The 17,644-nt window shown below is 39.9% G+C and overlaps 1 protein-coding gene across 1 annotated transcript in view; it reads right to left on the minus strand.

Moving 5' to 3' along the window:
• The window catches only part of si:dkey-82f1.1 (DENN domain-containing protein 2A), a 51,302-nt gene that overhangs the window by 25,248 nt on the left and 8,410 nt on the right, over positions 1 to 17,644 (minus strand). The window contains exon 2 of the mRNA XM_054777025.1: positions 1,212 to 1,298. Within this exon, the coding sequence (XP_054633000.1) occupies positions 1,212 to 1,297 (86 nt within the window). The 5' untranslated portion in view covers position 1,298. The remainder of the gene's footprint in view (positions 1 to 1,211; positions 1,299 to 17,644) is intronic.

Here is a 17,644-nt window from a genome sequence, read left to right on the forward strand (position 1 = left end):
AAAAACCCCCCAAAAAAACAAGAATCTACTGCATGTATGAAAGACATTATTGGTCAGCTCTGCACTAGTTTGTACAAATCCAAACAGACCTGCTGATCTTTATGGGGTAAACAAGAATTCTAGTAAAAGCTCAGACGTCAGCGTGGTGCCTCTGAGTCACTCCTGCAAGATTACTGGGTCATGACTCTTTGAACTCTTTGTAACAAGGTCAAAGTTTACATGCTAGACACTATAGAGGAGACCAAAGTGGACAAAGAAGTGGGCGAGGTGTAGATATGAATCTTAAAGATGGCTGAATTTCCAACAAAAAGAGGAAATGTGGTCCTGATGACGTTGGGCGCTAGAAAACTTTTGCATGCATGCTATTGAGGGGAAATCTCAAGGGAAAATGACTGATTCAAGTTTGTGTTATAAAGAAAATAAGTTGTTAAAACCTTGCCTGACGAGAACATGTAGCCAAATAATCCTCTTCCAAATTTGGCTTTATTAGTTTGGCTCTGCCTCCTTCATTGCCTTGCCCATGTCGCTCTCTCTCTCTCTCCCCTCATGTTTCTCAGTCCAAACAGTTTTTATTAAGAATGAAGCAACAGAGGGGAAAAAAACGAGGTCAAATAGAAAATCAAAGGGAACCACGTGGGGGGTTGGGCAAAGGTGAGTTTGTTTATGATCAGGAGAGAGACTTAAGAGGTAGATATTGAAGTGGGCAATATGGACAACTTGTCAAACATTGGATGAGGGGATTGAGATGAGGTTCATTGAGGACGAAGGGAGGGGAGACGGTAGGAGGACACAAAGGATCTCGGGCCAGCTGAGCTAACACTGAAACAAAAAAAATGTCAAGAGAAACCTGAAGAACTTTGGCATAATGACACAAAATGTAATCCTTCTACCAGACATCCACTACTGTCAACACAAATCTGAATGCATTCATTATAATACTTGTATAAATAGCACTAATGAGCATTAAAATGATGACATACGGTGCTATGGAGAGGGGTCAGAAATGTATTAAGCAGTGGCCGGAGGTTTGGGACAATAACAGTAACCAGATGCCAGATGGCCCTGCTCTTGTCCCTTTATGGACTTGATCTTGAGGTATAAGATGACCAGTTTCATCTGCCTCCTGCATCAATCAAACAATCCTAAGAGAAGAGTCGGCACTCAACCAATTCATGAAGATGATTTGATATTTGAGAGCTTGAGAGACCTACCCGTTGACTGATTGGTAGATACAGTTGTCAGTGTTTGTACAGAGCAGCAGCGCCCTCCCACCAGTCATTGTGCTAGCAGCTGGCATCCTACAGGATCAGACAAGAGGTGAAAACAGTTAATGAACATAATGCAACAAGCACTGATTTGATGAATTGCATTTGAATCTATCACAGGTCTAAGGGGCAAAACATACGGTATGAACATCTGACATCTCCTATGGCTCCATAAAATAACCTAACGTTTTCCAAGAATCTGCAATTCCCTTCTGTTCTTCATTAGAATTTTCGGTATGCACTGCCAAGACAAGTGTGAGGGGAGAGCGCGTCGCCAGTTTGAAATTATTACTGGGTCCATTTGTCAGAGCATAATGAAACTAGAGCCTCTTGCGAGACACAGTGGTAAGATCTTCCACATGGATCATCAAATTTGAGGCCGTAGTCATCAACGACTTTGGGGGTTGAGCATGGACATTTGGAAGTAAAGGAGAATAGGTCAGGCCTATGGCTTGGAGCCATCCATTTGTTTTGAGTAAGACACTACATGCTTTGTTCGCTGCTTGCATGCTCACATATACTGTAAAGTCACATAAAAACTGCATGCATGAGAAACTTCAGCCAGATGTCCTGGGAAAATTTGAAGGGATTCACAGGCTTTTAAACATTTCCTGTATGGAACAAATCTCAAATCTTCAACCCAGAATGATAGATAGATAGTTCTCATGACTGAATTCACTGCTTGTAATACGGTTCTCTGGTTCGAAACAATTCAGAAAATACATGATCACGGATTTGGTCCTGACTTAGTACATGGATATGGATAAAGTTGCCAGAAATATTTTGCAAGTCTTAAGCAGTGTTTACACTTGCACGCGTTTTGTCTCCGCAGTGTCTATCAATTTGCCATGGCAATGCGTGTCATTTAATTATTTATTTATGGCAGGCCTGAAAAGCGTGAAGACTTGTTTGTGCACTGTTTGCACTCTCTTTACGAATAAATTACAAACTTGGCACGCAATTTGTGACTGAAAATGGTTTGCCACGAAGTAACCATGCTCCCACACGATGATTTACACCTTGTCAAGTACTATTTACGTTGAGTGTATGACAATAGTACGCGCGACACGCATTGTTCCCGCTTGGGTATGCATTGTCACCACCACTTCCGGCATCCGTGAAGCAGTCGTGGCATTATTTGGTCCCGCTGTGTCCCTCGTGAGGCCACGCAACAGCCTGAGCTTCGTTAATTCCTCTATTTGCAAGGGACCTACAAGATGTTGAACTCTAGAGAAGAAGATCATTGCAGAAAGGAAAGGTCAGTCTATATTATCTTGTAGCTGCAGAAAGAGAATGCACAAAAAGCAGGAAGGAAGCATAAACTAAAAAAAAAAGAGGCATGGACAGTGTGGGAGAGGGAATTGCTGACTAGAAGACATTGCTTTAGGCATTATGATCTCTTATTAACAGAAATTCTGTTATGTTTTGTGTACCGCGCTGCTGCCCTCTTTCTGCCTTGTGTTGCAGCGCTCCTCTCCCGCCGTCTGTGAGTTAATTGACGCACCTGCAACCCATAAAGAGAGGCTCTTAAGCAGCAAGCTCTACCACACTCATTGGCAGATTGTTGCCAACCTCGCACGTCACAGGCTTCTTCCAAGCTATGTTCCTCGCTTTATGCTACTAAGCTTCTGTGCCTTAGCCTAGTGCTATTCTTTGTATTCCCTGCCTGGTGTTTTTCGGCAGCGCGATTACCTCCTTTTGTTCTTCTCGCCTGCTTAGTTCTCTGCAGTGCCTTTGTGTTTTGTTTTTGCCTCTACTTTTTACTCTACCATATTTTCTGGTCGCTCTCTTAGTTGCCACTAGTGTTTTTTCCCCGTGAGACCTCCGGGCATTTTGGTGTTGGACCTTTTTCTAGCTTGTTTGCACTTTGTATTTTGTGTTACGACTACAATTGTGTGTGTACTAAATATTGTTACATCCTGGGGTCCAAGTTCCGGTTTACGCCGCACTCTGACAAATTCACAAGAAAGATCCAAGAGGCGACAGAAATGACTTGAGAATTTCCCGACTTGTTCCAAGTGGTGGTGGAAAAGTTAACCCATTCATGTGAATGAGACACGCTTTGATATGAATTTGATATGTGTTCACGCTGCGTTCATGACTAGTTCACAGAAATGATGCGTGTCACAAATTTTGAACTTTTAAAAATGTATTTGTGTATTGATACGCAGCCCCGCAGAGTTTACACATACTTCACACCTGTTTACCACCGATTTACTCATCGGCACGCAAAATTGCGTACCACTGGGAGGACAAAATGCATGTGTAAACAAGGCTGTAATTGGTATATATTACATTTATATCGCTATTTCATCCTAACACTGGTTTGTGTCTTTGGTCCGTGTAGTGTTCACATTTCAGACCAACTGATGAGAATTCGACCAAGATTATAGTACTCCCTCGCCACTTCGACTGTGCTTTAAAAACATATTAATTAATCAATCATCGCAGTTTTGTGGTTGAATATGGCTTATTAGTAGTCAAAAATATGCATAAATAAGCACATTTTATGTTTGTTATGCCTAAATTAATCCTTTTAAAGTATATAAATGGACAAATGAAGTAAGATACCATATATAAGGTATTCAGAAGATGCATTTAAAGATGTTGTGATGATATGTAATATTCTACAACGATGACTAGGTGTCAGTGATGTTACATTGATGAGACAATAGCCCCCGCACAAAGTACTATACAGAACAGGAAGTCAGAAAAGAACAACAAAGAACTCTCCCACGGCTAACATGTGAGTTTATATTGTGTCTTATTTTCTCTTATTATGTCTACTATATTGGGTAATATGAGTGTAAAAGTACTATCGGGGTGTTATTTCATGTCTAGCGGTCTCTAATAATGCTAAAAATCATACTTAGAAGGTCATAAACAGGATTTCTGTTCTCTTAAATACAGAAATATTCCATTTATAAATAAGCAATCCTACTCCACGGAAATTCACTTATCACAGACAGGTCTGGAACCAATTAACGATAAACGAATGATGACTGTAGTTCGCAAACAGACAGATACAGAATATACCGTTCGCTTTCAGTTAAACCAAGGAAATCACAGAACAGTTTTAACCAAACTTGTCTAGTGTGAACACAAAACGTGTAAATGCAGATATATTACATCCTTTTACTTTTGTTTTTAGGGAAAAAAATTGTTTTAGGGAAACAATTTTTAACACCTGTTCAGGGACAACAGTTGAAAAATTGCATTTTGGCTAATGCTGGTATGTTTGGAGAAATGCCAATTAATGTAGACTGCCCCTATCAAATAACCCAATAAAATAAATAAATAATAATAATACATTAACTATCTGAAATCAAGGTGAAAAGTCCATATTTTTCACTACAACTTTTTTGTTACGAATACCATTTTTATCTTAGACCAATTTCTCTATAAACAAAATAATCAGCATTTTACTGTTCTGGTGATTGTGCTTATTTGAATTAACACAGCACCTCAGTTTCTGTTAATAATCGGTTCCGAAAAATCTGTCTAAAACCAAAACGTACAATAATCAAAGACATTTTTCAAATTGGAAATAATTAATTAATCCGTTCCACACACCCAAAACCATGAACCAAAAATACATTTTAGATAATGCTAATATAATGACTTACAGGATGTCGTAGTATTGTGTCAATTGACAGATTTGGTGTTGGGTGTGTGTGATCCAAGATGGCTGAATAAACAAGCAATGCTGGGACTATCATCCATCCATATTGTTATTAATAGCACAAGGGTCAACTTACCAATGGGTAATAGAATTAATGGGTAATATAATATCCTACGATCACAGAGGCAAAATCTGGGCAAACATTTTCATCGAAAACCAAATCATACAAAAACTGGGCAATTCAAAAACTGAGGTTTGATATCTCTTTGATATCTCCGTATAAGCATTACTAAAGCAGATGGTTATGGTTACAGTTTAATTCGTTTTGAACATGTATACAAGTTACACCTGAGTACATCACACAGTACAGTTTACAGTTCCACGTGTCGAAAAAGGAGTAGCAAGAAGCAAAGCTTATTTAATCCTACTCATCCGTTTCACGTCAGCTGCAATTCATTTGTTCACCTATTGTGAATACATAGGAATGTGATTAGGCAATATAACAATGTAGTGCAAAGACAGTCAAGGTATATACTGACTGCAAAAAATTATATAGCAAACTTAATGATAATAACAAATAGATAATAACTGCTTAAAGGGTTAATAGTTAATAAGTTAACAGAAACAGTTTAATAATGAGTGAGTACAGACAATGTGTTCACCAGAATGAAGAGTTAGTGGTTAGTGAAAGAGTGATTAGACTTAGCATTGTGTTTATTAAGTATTGTATGTACTGTATCTTCCTTGTATTCACTATCAACATCAACTGATTGTACTGCTTCTTAAAATCACTCATTTTAGTGCATTGTGTGACTTCTTGCTCAATCTGTTCCATAATTTGATTCCACATACTGAAATGCTGAAGGTTTTTAGCGTTGTCCATGCATGTAAGTGTTTTAAGTTTAATTTTGCTCTAAGGTCACAGTTCTCCTTTCTTGTTGAGAATTGTTTTAGGTTTTCAGGTAACAGGTTATTATTTGCTTTATGTATAATTTTAGCTGTTTGAAAGTTCAACTCAGCAAATTTTAATAATATTGTCATTTTAGGAATAAAGGGTTTGTATGTTCTCTTCAAGCGGCATTGTGGGCTATCCTATCCTATCCTTTTTGTAGCATAGTTAGTGAGTGAAGTGTGCTTTTATAATTATTACCCCATATCACCACACAGTAAGTTAGAAACGGTAATACCAGAGAACAATAGAGAGTCTGGTGTGATTTTTGGTCCAGAACAGATTTTGCTTTATTCTGTATTGAGGTATTTCTTGCCGCTTTATTTCCAGTTCATATTATCATATCATTTGATTATCTATTATGACCACAATATTTATTTTCATTCGCCCTGTCAATGTCCATGCTGTCAATTTATATTTGCGCATGCGTATCCTTTTTGCACTTACCGAATATTTTTTTTTTGTTTTACTTAGGCTCAGGGATAGGTTCAGGATGTGTTTTTATCAAACCATCTTTTTAGTATGGTTAATTCATCTGTGATTTTTTAACTTAGCTCTTGTGTGCTAACTCCAGAACAGAATGCTGTTGTATCGTAAAACTAGCTATAGGTCTTTTGTGACTTTACAGATATCGTTTATGTATAGATTGAACAGTTTTGGTCCCAGTACTGACCCCTGGGGTGCACCGCACAATACATATAAGCTCGCAGATGTATATTCTCCTAGTTTCACATACTGGTACAAATAGGTGTGATTGATATACCAAGCATTTAGTCTTGCTTAAATTTACACTTTTTGTAGTGTATATATTCCACAGGGTCTGTTCTGCCAAATTCCACAAATTGTTGTCCCAATCGGTCATGTGACAAGTCTGCAAAATGCCCTGGTTTGAGAATGTTATGCCAAAAGGCTTCGTATTCTGTAAGCGGACGTCTGGGAATTTTTAAGTTTCCTTCTGGATGCAAGCAATTGTGCATAAGAGCTCATTTGAGTCATGTCTCACTGCTTTGTCATACCCTTCAGTTCATGGCCTACCCCCCTCAGGGGGTTTGTGTCAGCGCCCCACTGGCCAAATTATATTCAGATGTAAGCTGGGCAGAGGTCACAGGTTTGAAGGGACACGACGACTGATTTTTCTCCCCCTTTTACCAAAAGACATCAATAACATAAATACTGTACAGGGGCTCACATGGGGGCCTCTAAAGAATGTATAGAGCCTTTTCTCTGAGTGAATGGTGCTGCATATCATAGAGAGTGGAAAGATGGGAGCTGTAAAGGTGAAGGGCGATGGGGGAGGCTGGGGTTGTTGAAATAGGAAAGTGGATATTACAAAGAATAATACAAGTATATGGTTGCACACACAAAAAAAGCCATCCTGCTTCATTGTTTTGAGCCTAGGGGGCAAAACATAAAGTGCTTTTCAATACATATCTCAGTACCTTAAAAGGTAATTTGGCATTTTTAACTAGAGAGGCTTCAAGATAAACACAGCCAGGTTTGAGCATGTCTCCAACTTGAGTCACACCGAAACATGGCGCTTCCCAGAACCTGCATCAACCTGTCAAGGAGCCCCTCCGAATTTACTAAACCTGACATACTTTCCAGTTTTACAGCTTTGGGTCGCTCAGGAAACGACAGCCGCAAAGCTTGGCGTCCTACGATTATCCGCAGCTATCGGTGACCCCTCAGTCCCACGGAAAAGATGGTCACCGTAACAATGCAGAGGGGTGAGGGAAGCCATCTGCTGAGGCCAATAAAAACATCGCAGGAAACCACAACCACTATGAGGTGTAACTGGCAAAGTTCCTTAAATGATATTGCTGCTATCCATCATTGAAAACATGCATAAAATTTCAGGTGTTTTTGAGAAAAATGTATACTTTCAGTTCCTTATCAGTATAACGGAAGAATCCAATAAATGTAAAACCCAAAGATTATGTACATACACCCTGTGAGAACATGCACTAAATTTGAGATCATCATTTCCTTGAATCAGCACTTAACTGTATTTATTTATTACTGTCAAGATCCACGGCCTTGAGCCAAAGCCCATTTTACAAATCAAAAACGTAAATCCACAGGACAAACAAAGCCAATTCTCTGTGCACCGATGCACTCCCATAAATGCCTGTCAGCGTTTACTAGACAGAGATAGTGGTGGGTCAGACAGAGAGCATCAGTGCTTAGAATCAGTTGCATAACAAACCCCCGCAGCAGATTTCTATCAGCAGATGGACACTGGCTACTCAGGTACTAGTAAAACAAACCCAGAATTGCATACAGTAGATCCCTGTTACTTGCGGGGCTTACGTTCCAAGACCACCCGCCAATAGCAAATAAACATGAGCAATGGAAATAGCCATAAACATGTCTATTTTGACAATAATAAAAGGCACCACCTTATGGTATGCCAGCTCGCTCCTCCCCCTTCATGGACGTTCTTTTCCGATTTGGGATTAATATTTCTAATAAAAGTGACTGAACCATCCCTGTCTCTATTTAATTGCCACTGTTTGCTCACCACAAATGAAGCAAACAAGATAAATGCATAGAATCATAATCCATATTTAAATCTTATTTATGCCTCAAACTTATCAAACGCATCTCAAACTCACCAATAACGAAAGATAATGTAAGATGATCAATATAACAGATACAATTGGAGTCACAGTCTAGCAATTAGCCTTGTCGTGAGGTTGACGGCTAGACCACAAACCCGTTCAGTTCATATATCAGAATCAGAACCAAGATTTAATGGGCTCATGATCATTGGTCAATGTCCAACTTCCCCACAGTTTCCTGGAAATCAAAATTTTTTGCACAGCCCTTCTCGTTATCAAAAAGCTAAAGTTTGTCCATTAAAATGATTAAACTATGTAACGTTGATAAGTTAAAAATAATTCCGTTTTTATTGACCTATATCAGGATCGGGATCAACATTTAATGGACCCATGATTCTTGGTGAATGCCCAATTTCCCTAGAAAATAGGTCGTTTTTGAGCAGTCCTAACTCACTAAGGGCAAAGGATTGCCCAATAGAATGATTAAAGTTGGTAAGGTTGATAAGTCAATAATAAATTCTGGATTTCTTTACATATTGGTAAATAATGTAAGACGATCGATATAACAGATAGAATAGGAGTCACGGTCTAGCCATTAGCCTGGCATTAGCCCAACTTCCCCACAAAGTTTCTGGAAATCAAATTTTTTTTGCACAGCCCTTCTAACTATCAAGGGCAAAGGATTGCCCAATAGGAAGATTACTAGGTAAGGTTGATATATTTATAATAATTCTAGATTTCTTTACGTATATCAGAATGTGAACCAGAATTGAATGGGCCCTTGATCCTTGGTCAATGGCCAACTCCACCACAAAGATTCCTGGAAATCTGTTAAGTAGTTATTGCGCAGTCCTTCTCGCTTTGTAAGAGAGGGCAATGAAAACATAGCTTCCTTGGCAGGGGTACGAGGACAATCATGAGACATGCTTGTCTTTTGGAAAGATTCTATAAGATAACGTTGAAAAATGAAACGGAACAAGTTTGAGCTCTGCTTCCCTTCACTGACACTCACCAACCTGTGAGTGTGAAAGGGATTTCTCCTACTGACAGATACCACATGCTCCATTGGCTGTGAAAGCCGCTGACAAGGGCAAGACAAGAGCCGACTCGTGCCAAGGTGATGCACAAAGATGCATACTCAGGACTGTTGGACTGGTGTGTCAGCATGTAAATATCATCTTTTGGTGTTGGAGTATTCACTGTAGCACAATGTGCAGGTGGTGCTGCCAGTATTTTATCAGGCTTCTAGGCTAGTGTCAGTGAGCTGCTGAAGGCTGCACCAGTGCTATTTTTTTCTCTCTTTCCCTAACAGCTGCTTCCCATAAAAGCTCCTGCGCCCCATCACACCATCCAGTCCTGCAGGAACAGCTAAACGTGACCTCATCGTGCCTCGCTTGTTCTTCTTCTGTCTCTTGTTTCTAAATGCCTAAAAAGGACAAAAGTCACTGGCTGCGTTTTGCCGCTTCGGACAGGGACGTTGACACTGCACCATACAAGTGTGGTTGAAAAAAAAAAAGTTCAGCAATGAAGGAACACGATAGCCCAAATTTGGATTCATATAATGCAAAGTAGGGAAAAAGATTTATTTTCTTAAGTTTTTTTCTGCACCCACGCTGAGCAGAGGACCCAATCCTTTAAAGATGTGGTTGACTTCGGCCCCAGCCAAATCCCTGTCTGCTATCAATTTAATACACCACTGAGTGTTTAGCCAACTGCCTTTGGAATGGCAAAGTTCTACAGTCTTTCTCATTTCTTTCTATCTTGCACAACACTTTGCCTGCTTCCTGAAGAAGAAGGCTTGATGGTAAAGGAAGGACGTATGGAAGGGAAAGAGGGGGAGGTCAGGCAAATAAACAATGGAATTTTATCTAAGCTCAGCAGTCTCCCTCACTCTTACACTCTCTCTAGTTGGGTCTCAATCCCGACCGGGCCCCCGCTGCTTTCCCAAGCTGATTTCATAGCCAAGCATTGGCCATGAGCCAAACAGGCCAACTCTGACTGAATGCATGAATGCAATCAGAATCAGGACATTTATTGGTACTGTATTTCCCCCACAATGTCAACTGCCATAGAAACACGCACATTTCATCCATTCTTGTACCCTGCAGGCCAAGGTCCAGTCCAACCCTTGCGTCCTGCTGTGCTGTGCGCTCTCCATCGTCTCATTCCATTGTTTGGAGAGGATAAATGTGAGACAGTGGTAAAATCCAGACAGGAACTGACAGGAGTCACCACAAACAATCAATCTGCCTGCATGTTTTATTTTAATCTGTATCAATTCTATTTAAATATACAAATCGATTGTTAGATTTCCTTGACTGACCGATACATACAAATATAGCTTTTCTTGTTATTGTGGCTCCCTATTCCAATGGGATTCATAAGAATGGGCTAAATTATTACCTCTGAGAATGTGTAAACAAACACCAAATTATACTGAGAGCCTCTGATCCAACCAAGTGGAGGCTTCCTATGATCTCTGTGTAATGAGTGGTTATTTTCTTGTTTATGTTTATGCTGGCAGACAGAAAGGAAGGGTTTTTGTCTTGCAGGAAATGGAACTAAGGTCAAGGCTCCAGAAACAGTCAAGTGTCGCTTATACGTTCGCTTGTTCCTACATAGGAACAAAACAAAGTTACAATGGCACAAAACGGAAGGAAAACAAACTCAGCAAAGACGTCCTTACCCTATTTACAATTGACCGTCCCGTAACAGTTTCCCTACAAGACTCAGGGTTTGCATTGGAGCTTCTATTGCAAATTCCAGTGTATACAAATATGGCTAATAGGATATAAGCACTGTTTGGAGGTAGAAAAATCAACACGTTAAAAAAAGGTGAAAGTGAAGTTGTATTTGTAAAACCTTCAAAAGACCAATCATAATGGATAAGTAGCTTCAGTAAAATTGACCCCAATGAGGATAGAAAGAGGGCTGAATGTAAAGGAGGACACATTTATTAGTCAGAACAAACAAATCTCTTCGTCCTCCCCATCTGGCAGATCATGTTACATCTCCATAAAGGGGTGGAGGGACCCTCCCAAGTCAGCTCCTCCTCCCGACTGTCAAAAAGATCCCATCAACCAAGCCCTTAACTCATCCCCAGTCTGCTCCCAATTATCCCACTGGCTTCACAAACCAGGGGCCCATGCCAGTGGTTGCTCAGGCCCTCTTAACCCCATCCAGCACTGTCTGCGTCAAAGCTAAATAAGTCCATGTTTTGAGGTAAACGCAGGCGAAAGCTTCAGCGATTAAGACGTCAGAAGGCTTCAGGGGAGTGTTTACACTGCATGGACAATGGAGGACCACAGCGACTGTTTGTACCAATGGGGTCAGAATACTTACAGTACACATGCCAATTTCAAAAGTACATACATTTGCAAATGAATGCTACTCAAATGACTGTTTTAAAAAAAAATCGTGCATCTGCATGTACGTAATGTAGTGCCAATGCCACTACTGGCCTAGCATGCACATTACAGTTTTTTTTTAGACACTTTTAAGTAAAACATATAAAAACTGAAAAAACAACATTAATGTTTTTACTTGGTTGTAGTCAAGGAAACACACGGAAGCCATAACCCCTACCCCAAAACATGGTTTTAGAAAACCCTAATTTTGGTAACTTGGATTTCACCCTTTGGCGCAATGAATCCTGTGGTTTCAACACAAATATTGATGGTCTACTCCCAGCATTGCTTGTTTATTCTGCCATCTTGGATCACACACCCGACACAAAAGTTTCGACAATACTACAGTGCCCTAAAAGGCACGTTCCTGTGGCAAATTCCAATGACAATGTTACACAAACTATCTGTTTCTTTAATCAACAATAACTTCCATTCTGGCGAAGAAAGAAGAAATCAAGGAAGCTACTGTTGTGAAAGGGGTAAAGTAAAGATAGAAATCTTTGCCAACAAAGAGTCTTCAATATAGGTAAAAGTGATGTGAAAAAGTGAAATTTTCATTTTCCCCATTTCATTTGTCATTTAGAATTTTTGATTGTTTTCTGCATGTAAAACTATAATTATTCTTTATAAAATGTATTTTTTGCTCATATGTTTGAATTTACATGATTTTTTTATGGGCCAAATTACTTGGGTTTTGTACTTTTTGGTTTTCATCTGACCTTTTGCAACAAATTAATAATGAAAACCAAGGTACTGCTCGGCCTGTCACGATAATCAATAAATCAATTAATCGCACGATATATAAAAACAAAGTTGATCATTTTGCCGGCACCGATAAATTGACATGTTACTGTTATACGCGGATTCTGGCGGAAAGTGACATAATGTGAATTAAATGATGTCATCGTAAGGAGAAGGAACGTTCGTGTGTGGAAGTATTTCCCTGGCTCAATCGTGGCGGAATCTCATCACAAACACTAACCTGGAAACTCCTCTCTTACGGAGCGTGAAGGGAAGCTAGCAGGGTTAGCTTAGTTTAGCAGAGCATGCTAGTGCGGCTGTGTGTGTGCAACTTAGGCTGGAAGAGTGTTTACACTGTGTTGTGTTTCACCACTTTATTTTAAGCCAGCGTTTTACAATGCCCGTTGACGACGTGCAGGTTCTGAGTTAAAAAGACGAATGGCACGTTTATTCTTGCACTCAGCTCGTGTTAACCATTCTCAACACACACAACACACTGGCTTTCAAAATAAGAGCATTGTTAGCCCCAACGCAAGTGACACTGATTAATAAAAAAAATTTGATTTATTGTGATTTGTATTTACATAGGTGGAATTTTTGCTAAAAGAGTCCTTTTTATGTTCATTGGGGTTTTCTGTCTTTTTTTGTTCGTTTAATTTATTTCATTTAAAAGCTCTTGGCATTCCAATTACAATGTTAAATACTCTTGAGAAATTAACGTTGCTGTTGATATGGCCATACATTATCATTACATTCATTTAAAAAAATGGTCTCAAAATAATGTTGACAATAATATCGTTTGTCAGCAATAATTTGTGGGACAATTATCGTCCAGCAAAATGTGTTAGTGTGACAGGTCTAGGTACTGCTGTACCTTCTTTACAAAAATAGTGTTACTACCTCAGTCAAGCGGTGTTTGTGCCTGTATGCATGAATGTTACCAGAACAACTACTAGACTGATTTTTATCATGGGCCATTCCATCACTGCCACCTACAGAAGCCTTGGCAGAGTTCTGCACTGTGCTGACTGCTTTTAGTTTTATTTTCATGAAGATAAGCCATGGCCGATACATGTACCCATCAATCCACTTAGACAAATAAAAATAGTAACCTCAGGCCATATCAAAGACTACTGTACTGGTTTTGGGATAATCTGATAATGTAATGAGTCAGCGGAAAGCAGCATTGGTATGGATGCACCTGCAGAACTGTGTTTGCAGCAATCATAAAGGCCATTGACAGGAAATCCAGCCCAACAAAAGATCAGATGTATCTTTTCCTGGCAATGAACCTCACTGTTTATCAGGTGGTGATAAACTTGAGTTTATGAGTGATAGTAATTCCTTTGTCTAAACAGATGTTATCTCACTGTGCACTTAAACTTTACATTAAAGGCCCGCCTCTTACAACCTCTCGGCTTTACAGTTAGCAGCACCCAAAGGGATGGAATCTTACAGCCAGGTGAGAAATGCACCATCATTTAAAAACATGCCTGTAATGACATTTTGTGTTACATCCCATGGACCATAATGGTTAAACCTGGATCTTCTCATCAACCTGGCTGCCTTAGAGCTCTAACATTATCCTCTGGGCTCCTGATCGGATTTCTGCTCCAAGCCACAGTCTCTTAGCTATGAGCAGCAAAGCCAAACTCTTCTCCTTTAGTCTTCTTGTTTTCCTCTGCAAGATTCATCCTTGCAAATTCCCTACGAGAGCCTCCACAGTCCCATGGCTTCTCTCCTCTTGCATGTCTGTGCTGAAACAGATTTTTGTCATTCCCACCCAGCATCCTGGGGGAACCCAACGAGGCGAGAGCTTGGGAAAGTGCACTTCCGGGAGTGTAAACTCTAGAGTCAGAGGCGACGTTTTTGACCTCCACACACCCGGTGACCGACATCTGCGGGCCTGAGCCAAGAACATAGAGAAGGGTGTTGAGTGTACGGTTAACATGCATCTTGGGTAGTCTGGGAATGTCCCAGTTTACAGCTGGGAATCCTCTGCCCAAACATATTTTTCACTTTTTTAAAAGAAGCTAGGTTCTACTTTCTTTTGATTTGTTGTCGTACTTTGCAGGATTAAGCAAAAAACTTTCCTCGAAAACTTGCTTTTCTGTGTTTTTGATGGACTAAAAATGCAAACTGTTTGTTCTGTCCATCTATTTAATTGTCTTAGCTCAGTTGATCTCAAACAATATTTAGCTTTGCAGGTATCACCGTTTTTGCTACCTCCGCTTACCACCATCCTATAATATGCAGGTGTACTCGCAGGCAATTGGCTTGTGACGTTGAAGTCAGTTAACCATTAGGTTGAATTTCATTTCTGCAAATCTTTGGTTAACATTTCATATGTATATGTCTTTCGTATAATTTGGTTTATTTTAAACCTCTGGTGTTTCTGCATACCACCAGGTAAAGCATCCAGAGCAGGGGTCTCAAACTAGCGGCCTCCAGGCCATTTTCAGCCAGGTCATATTTTGCAGCCCCCAACATCAAAGATTTCTGTAAATGCGGCTCTCGAAGCCTGTGCAAATGGTACTTTCCCAATTTGTTATTATGGGGCTTGCAGGGGCAAACAAACGGCAACAGTGAACTAACAGTGAGCTTATCACCAAGGACTCTTACTTGGTGAGCAAGAGAGCTGGATGGGGCTAGGCGCACAACAGTGTACAATGTATTCACTACCTCTGAGCTGAGTGTAAAATAAAGTTATGCACTGTGCGTACACTTTGTGAAATGAATGAATGTTATTTACTGAAGAAAATTAATATACACTAAGTCCCCATCTTACGAACGTCCGACATGCGAACTTTCAGAGATACGAACACAAGCCGACTGGTCTATTTTTTCATGTATTTTGCCTTGTATTACTGTAACTCCATATTTATACTGCTACATGCTTGACCAGTACAGGGCACTGTGACACTGCTAATGGCAACAACAGACGCTGGGGAGAGAAAGCTAAATGGAAAGCTAAATTGTAGCTCTATGATACAACCTGGACAGAGCGTGTGATTAAAGTTTATGAAGAGTTAATAGACCTGCTTAATTCTACACCACCCACAGAACACTACCTCTTTTAGAAGAGTCTAACGACGACGACGATTTGTCCTTTTTTTCAATATCTCCTCCTCCTTCTCCACCACAACGACGTATGCTCGACCACTCCTCTTCAAAGGTAAATAACATTTATCATTACGTATTATTATATCATTTTTATTATTATTGTTTTTTTCATTAATTTTTCCTCGTTTAATATTACTACTGCATCCAAACTCATATTTACATACATACGCATATGTGTAAATATTTATACACGTACATGTAGTACCTATATCATTGGTAATATAAAAAAAATTTTGACTTTAGAACAAATCGACTTAAGAACGGTTGTCTGGAACCAATTGTGTTCGTTGGTTGGGGACTTACTGTATATCTATATATATAAGTGTCTAAAAATCAGGGCTGTCAAAGTTAATGCGGTAATAACACGACGGAAATGTAAGGAAAATTTCCTTTAACGGCACTATTTTTTTTAATGTCCTGTTTGACCCTCGGCCCACACCGTAGTTTGAGGAAACATAGCAGTGGATGTGAAGCCACAAGCGGGAACAAATATTGAGCAGAAATGGACGAAGAAAAGAGTATTTTAAATCGTAAGTTTAGCTTCAAAGCCCTGGTAGGTGGTCCTCGAAAGCTATTTGTATCTACTCTCACTGTGAGTTGAGATGTCACGGAGTATGTTTACTGCCAGGGTAGTGAGAAGGTACTGGAGCACTGCCGGCATTTTTTAATTGTCATTTTTACAGTGGTACCTTGGCATACCAACTGAGTGTCCCAACTAACAAGTGTGTTTTAGATGTGAGCCGTCTCTCAGATGATTTTTTTGGGTTATGAACTGGTAGTTACCGGCAGGCATAGCTGAGGACAGCAATTTGGTGGCTTGTGTCAATGTGACCATGACTGAAGACGAGAATGGATGTAAATAGGATTAGCAGCGCGCTAGATTTTCAACATAGCAAAACATTCATCAACATAGTGATCTAATTGATCTTATTTAGTATGTATTGTGTAAAACTATGACAGAAACAACATCAAATTAAAAGCACTAAATGAATACACAGCCATCATCCACCGGTATGAGCCTGGAGTTTGTTCTTCAGAAGAGGTGCACGGCACAAATATGCACATTAGCACTCAATAAGGTCATCAAATCTAAAATGTATGCATTCCCAGATACAGTAGCATGTGGTATTGGTACAGTTAACGGTGTAACTGTGCAGTCTACATGTTCACAATGCAATGTTTCTGGATTCTGTTCATCATCATGGCAGCCAAACCTGCAACTATGCTAACTCTAAACACGTAACTTCAGCAACGTTTTACAAACCAAATACCACAATTCATGCTGGGAGCCGGCAATACTCCTAATTAGGGGTGTGACAAAATATCTACTGTATATATCGAACTTTTGCAATATTAAACCCTACTATGGATTATCCCTGCGCTCTCGCCATGCATCGTTTTTTTTGTTATTATTATTATTAAAATATAGCCACTATAAACTTCTATCATCATTCCTTCCCAGTGAATCGAGTCACCATTTTACATAGAGATGGCCGATATCTTTTTTTCAAACCGATACCGATGACGCCCTGCTTCTCAAGACTGATATGGTACCAACAACTGATAACTTTTTTATATCTACTTTTTTATTTAGATTTAACTGTACCTGGCGGTAAGAAGGACTTGAACAAACTACCACATCACTACTATCAGGAGAACCAGAGTATAAAGGGGAGGGATCCAGCTGCTGTGGCCCAGCAAAGTGCACTATATTTGGACACATGTTCCGAGCAGCTGGTGTGCTGCTATGGAGGTCAGGAGAACCGGAGTGTATAGTGGGAGGAGCCACCTGCCGTAGCCCAGGAAGGTACACTGGATTCAGGCACAAGCTCCGAGCAGCCGGTGTGATGCCACGGAGGTCTCTGGCAAACCTTTTGCACTCTTCAAACGTTGCGGCGCTGGCGCTTCAGGTGGCTGATAAGATTTTTTGTGTGTTCGATGTTTTTTTTCCCCTCATCGTGAAGTATTTGGTACAA

This window comes from Dunckerocampus dactyliophorus, chromosome 5, assembly GCF_027744805.1.
Source record: "Dunckerocampus dactyliophorus isolate RoL2022-P2 chromosome 5, RoL_Ddac_1.1, whole genome shotgun sequence".
NCBI lineage: Eukaryota > Metazoa > Chordata > Actinopteri > Syngnathiformes > Syngnathidae > Dunckerocampus > Dunckerocampus dactyliophorus.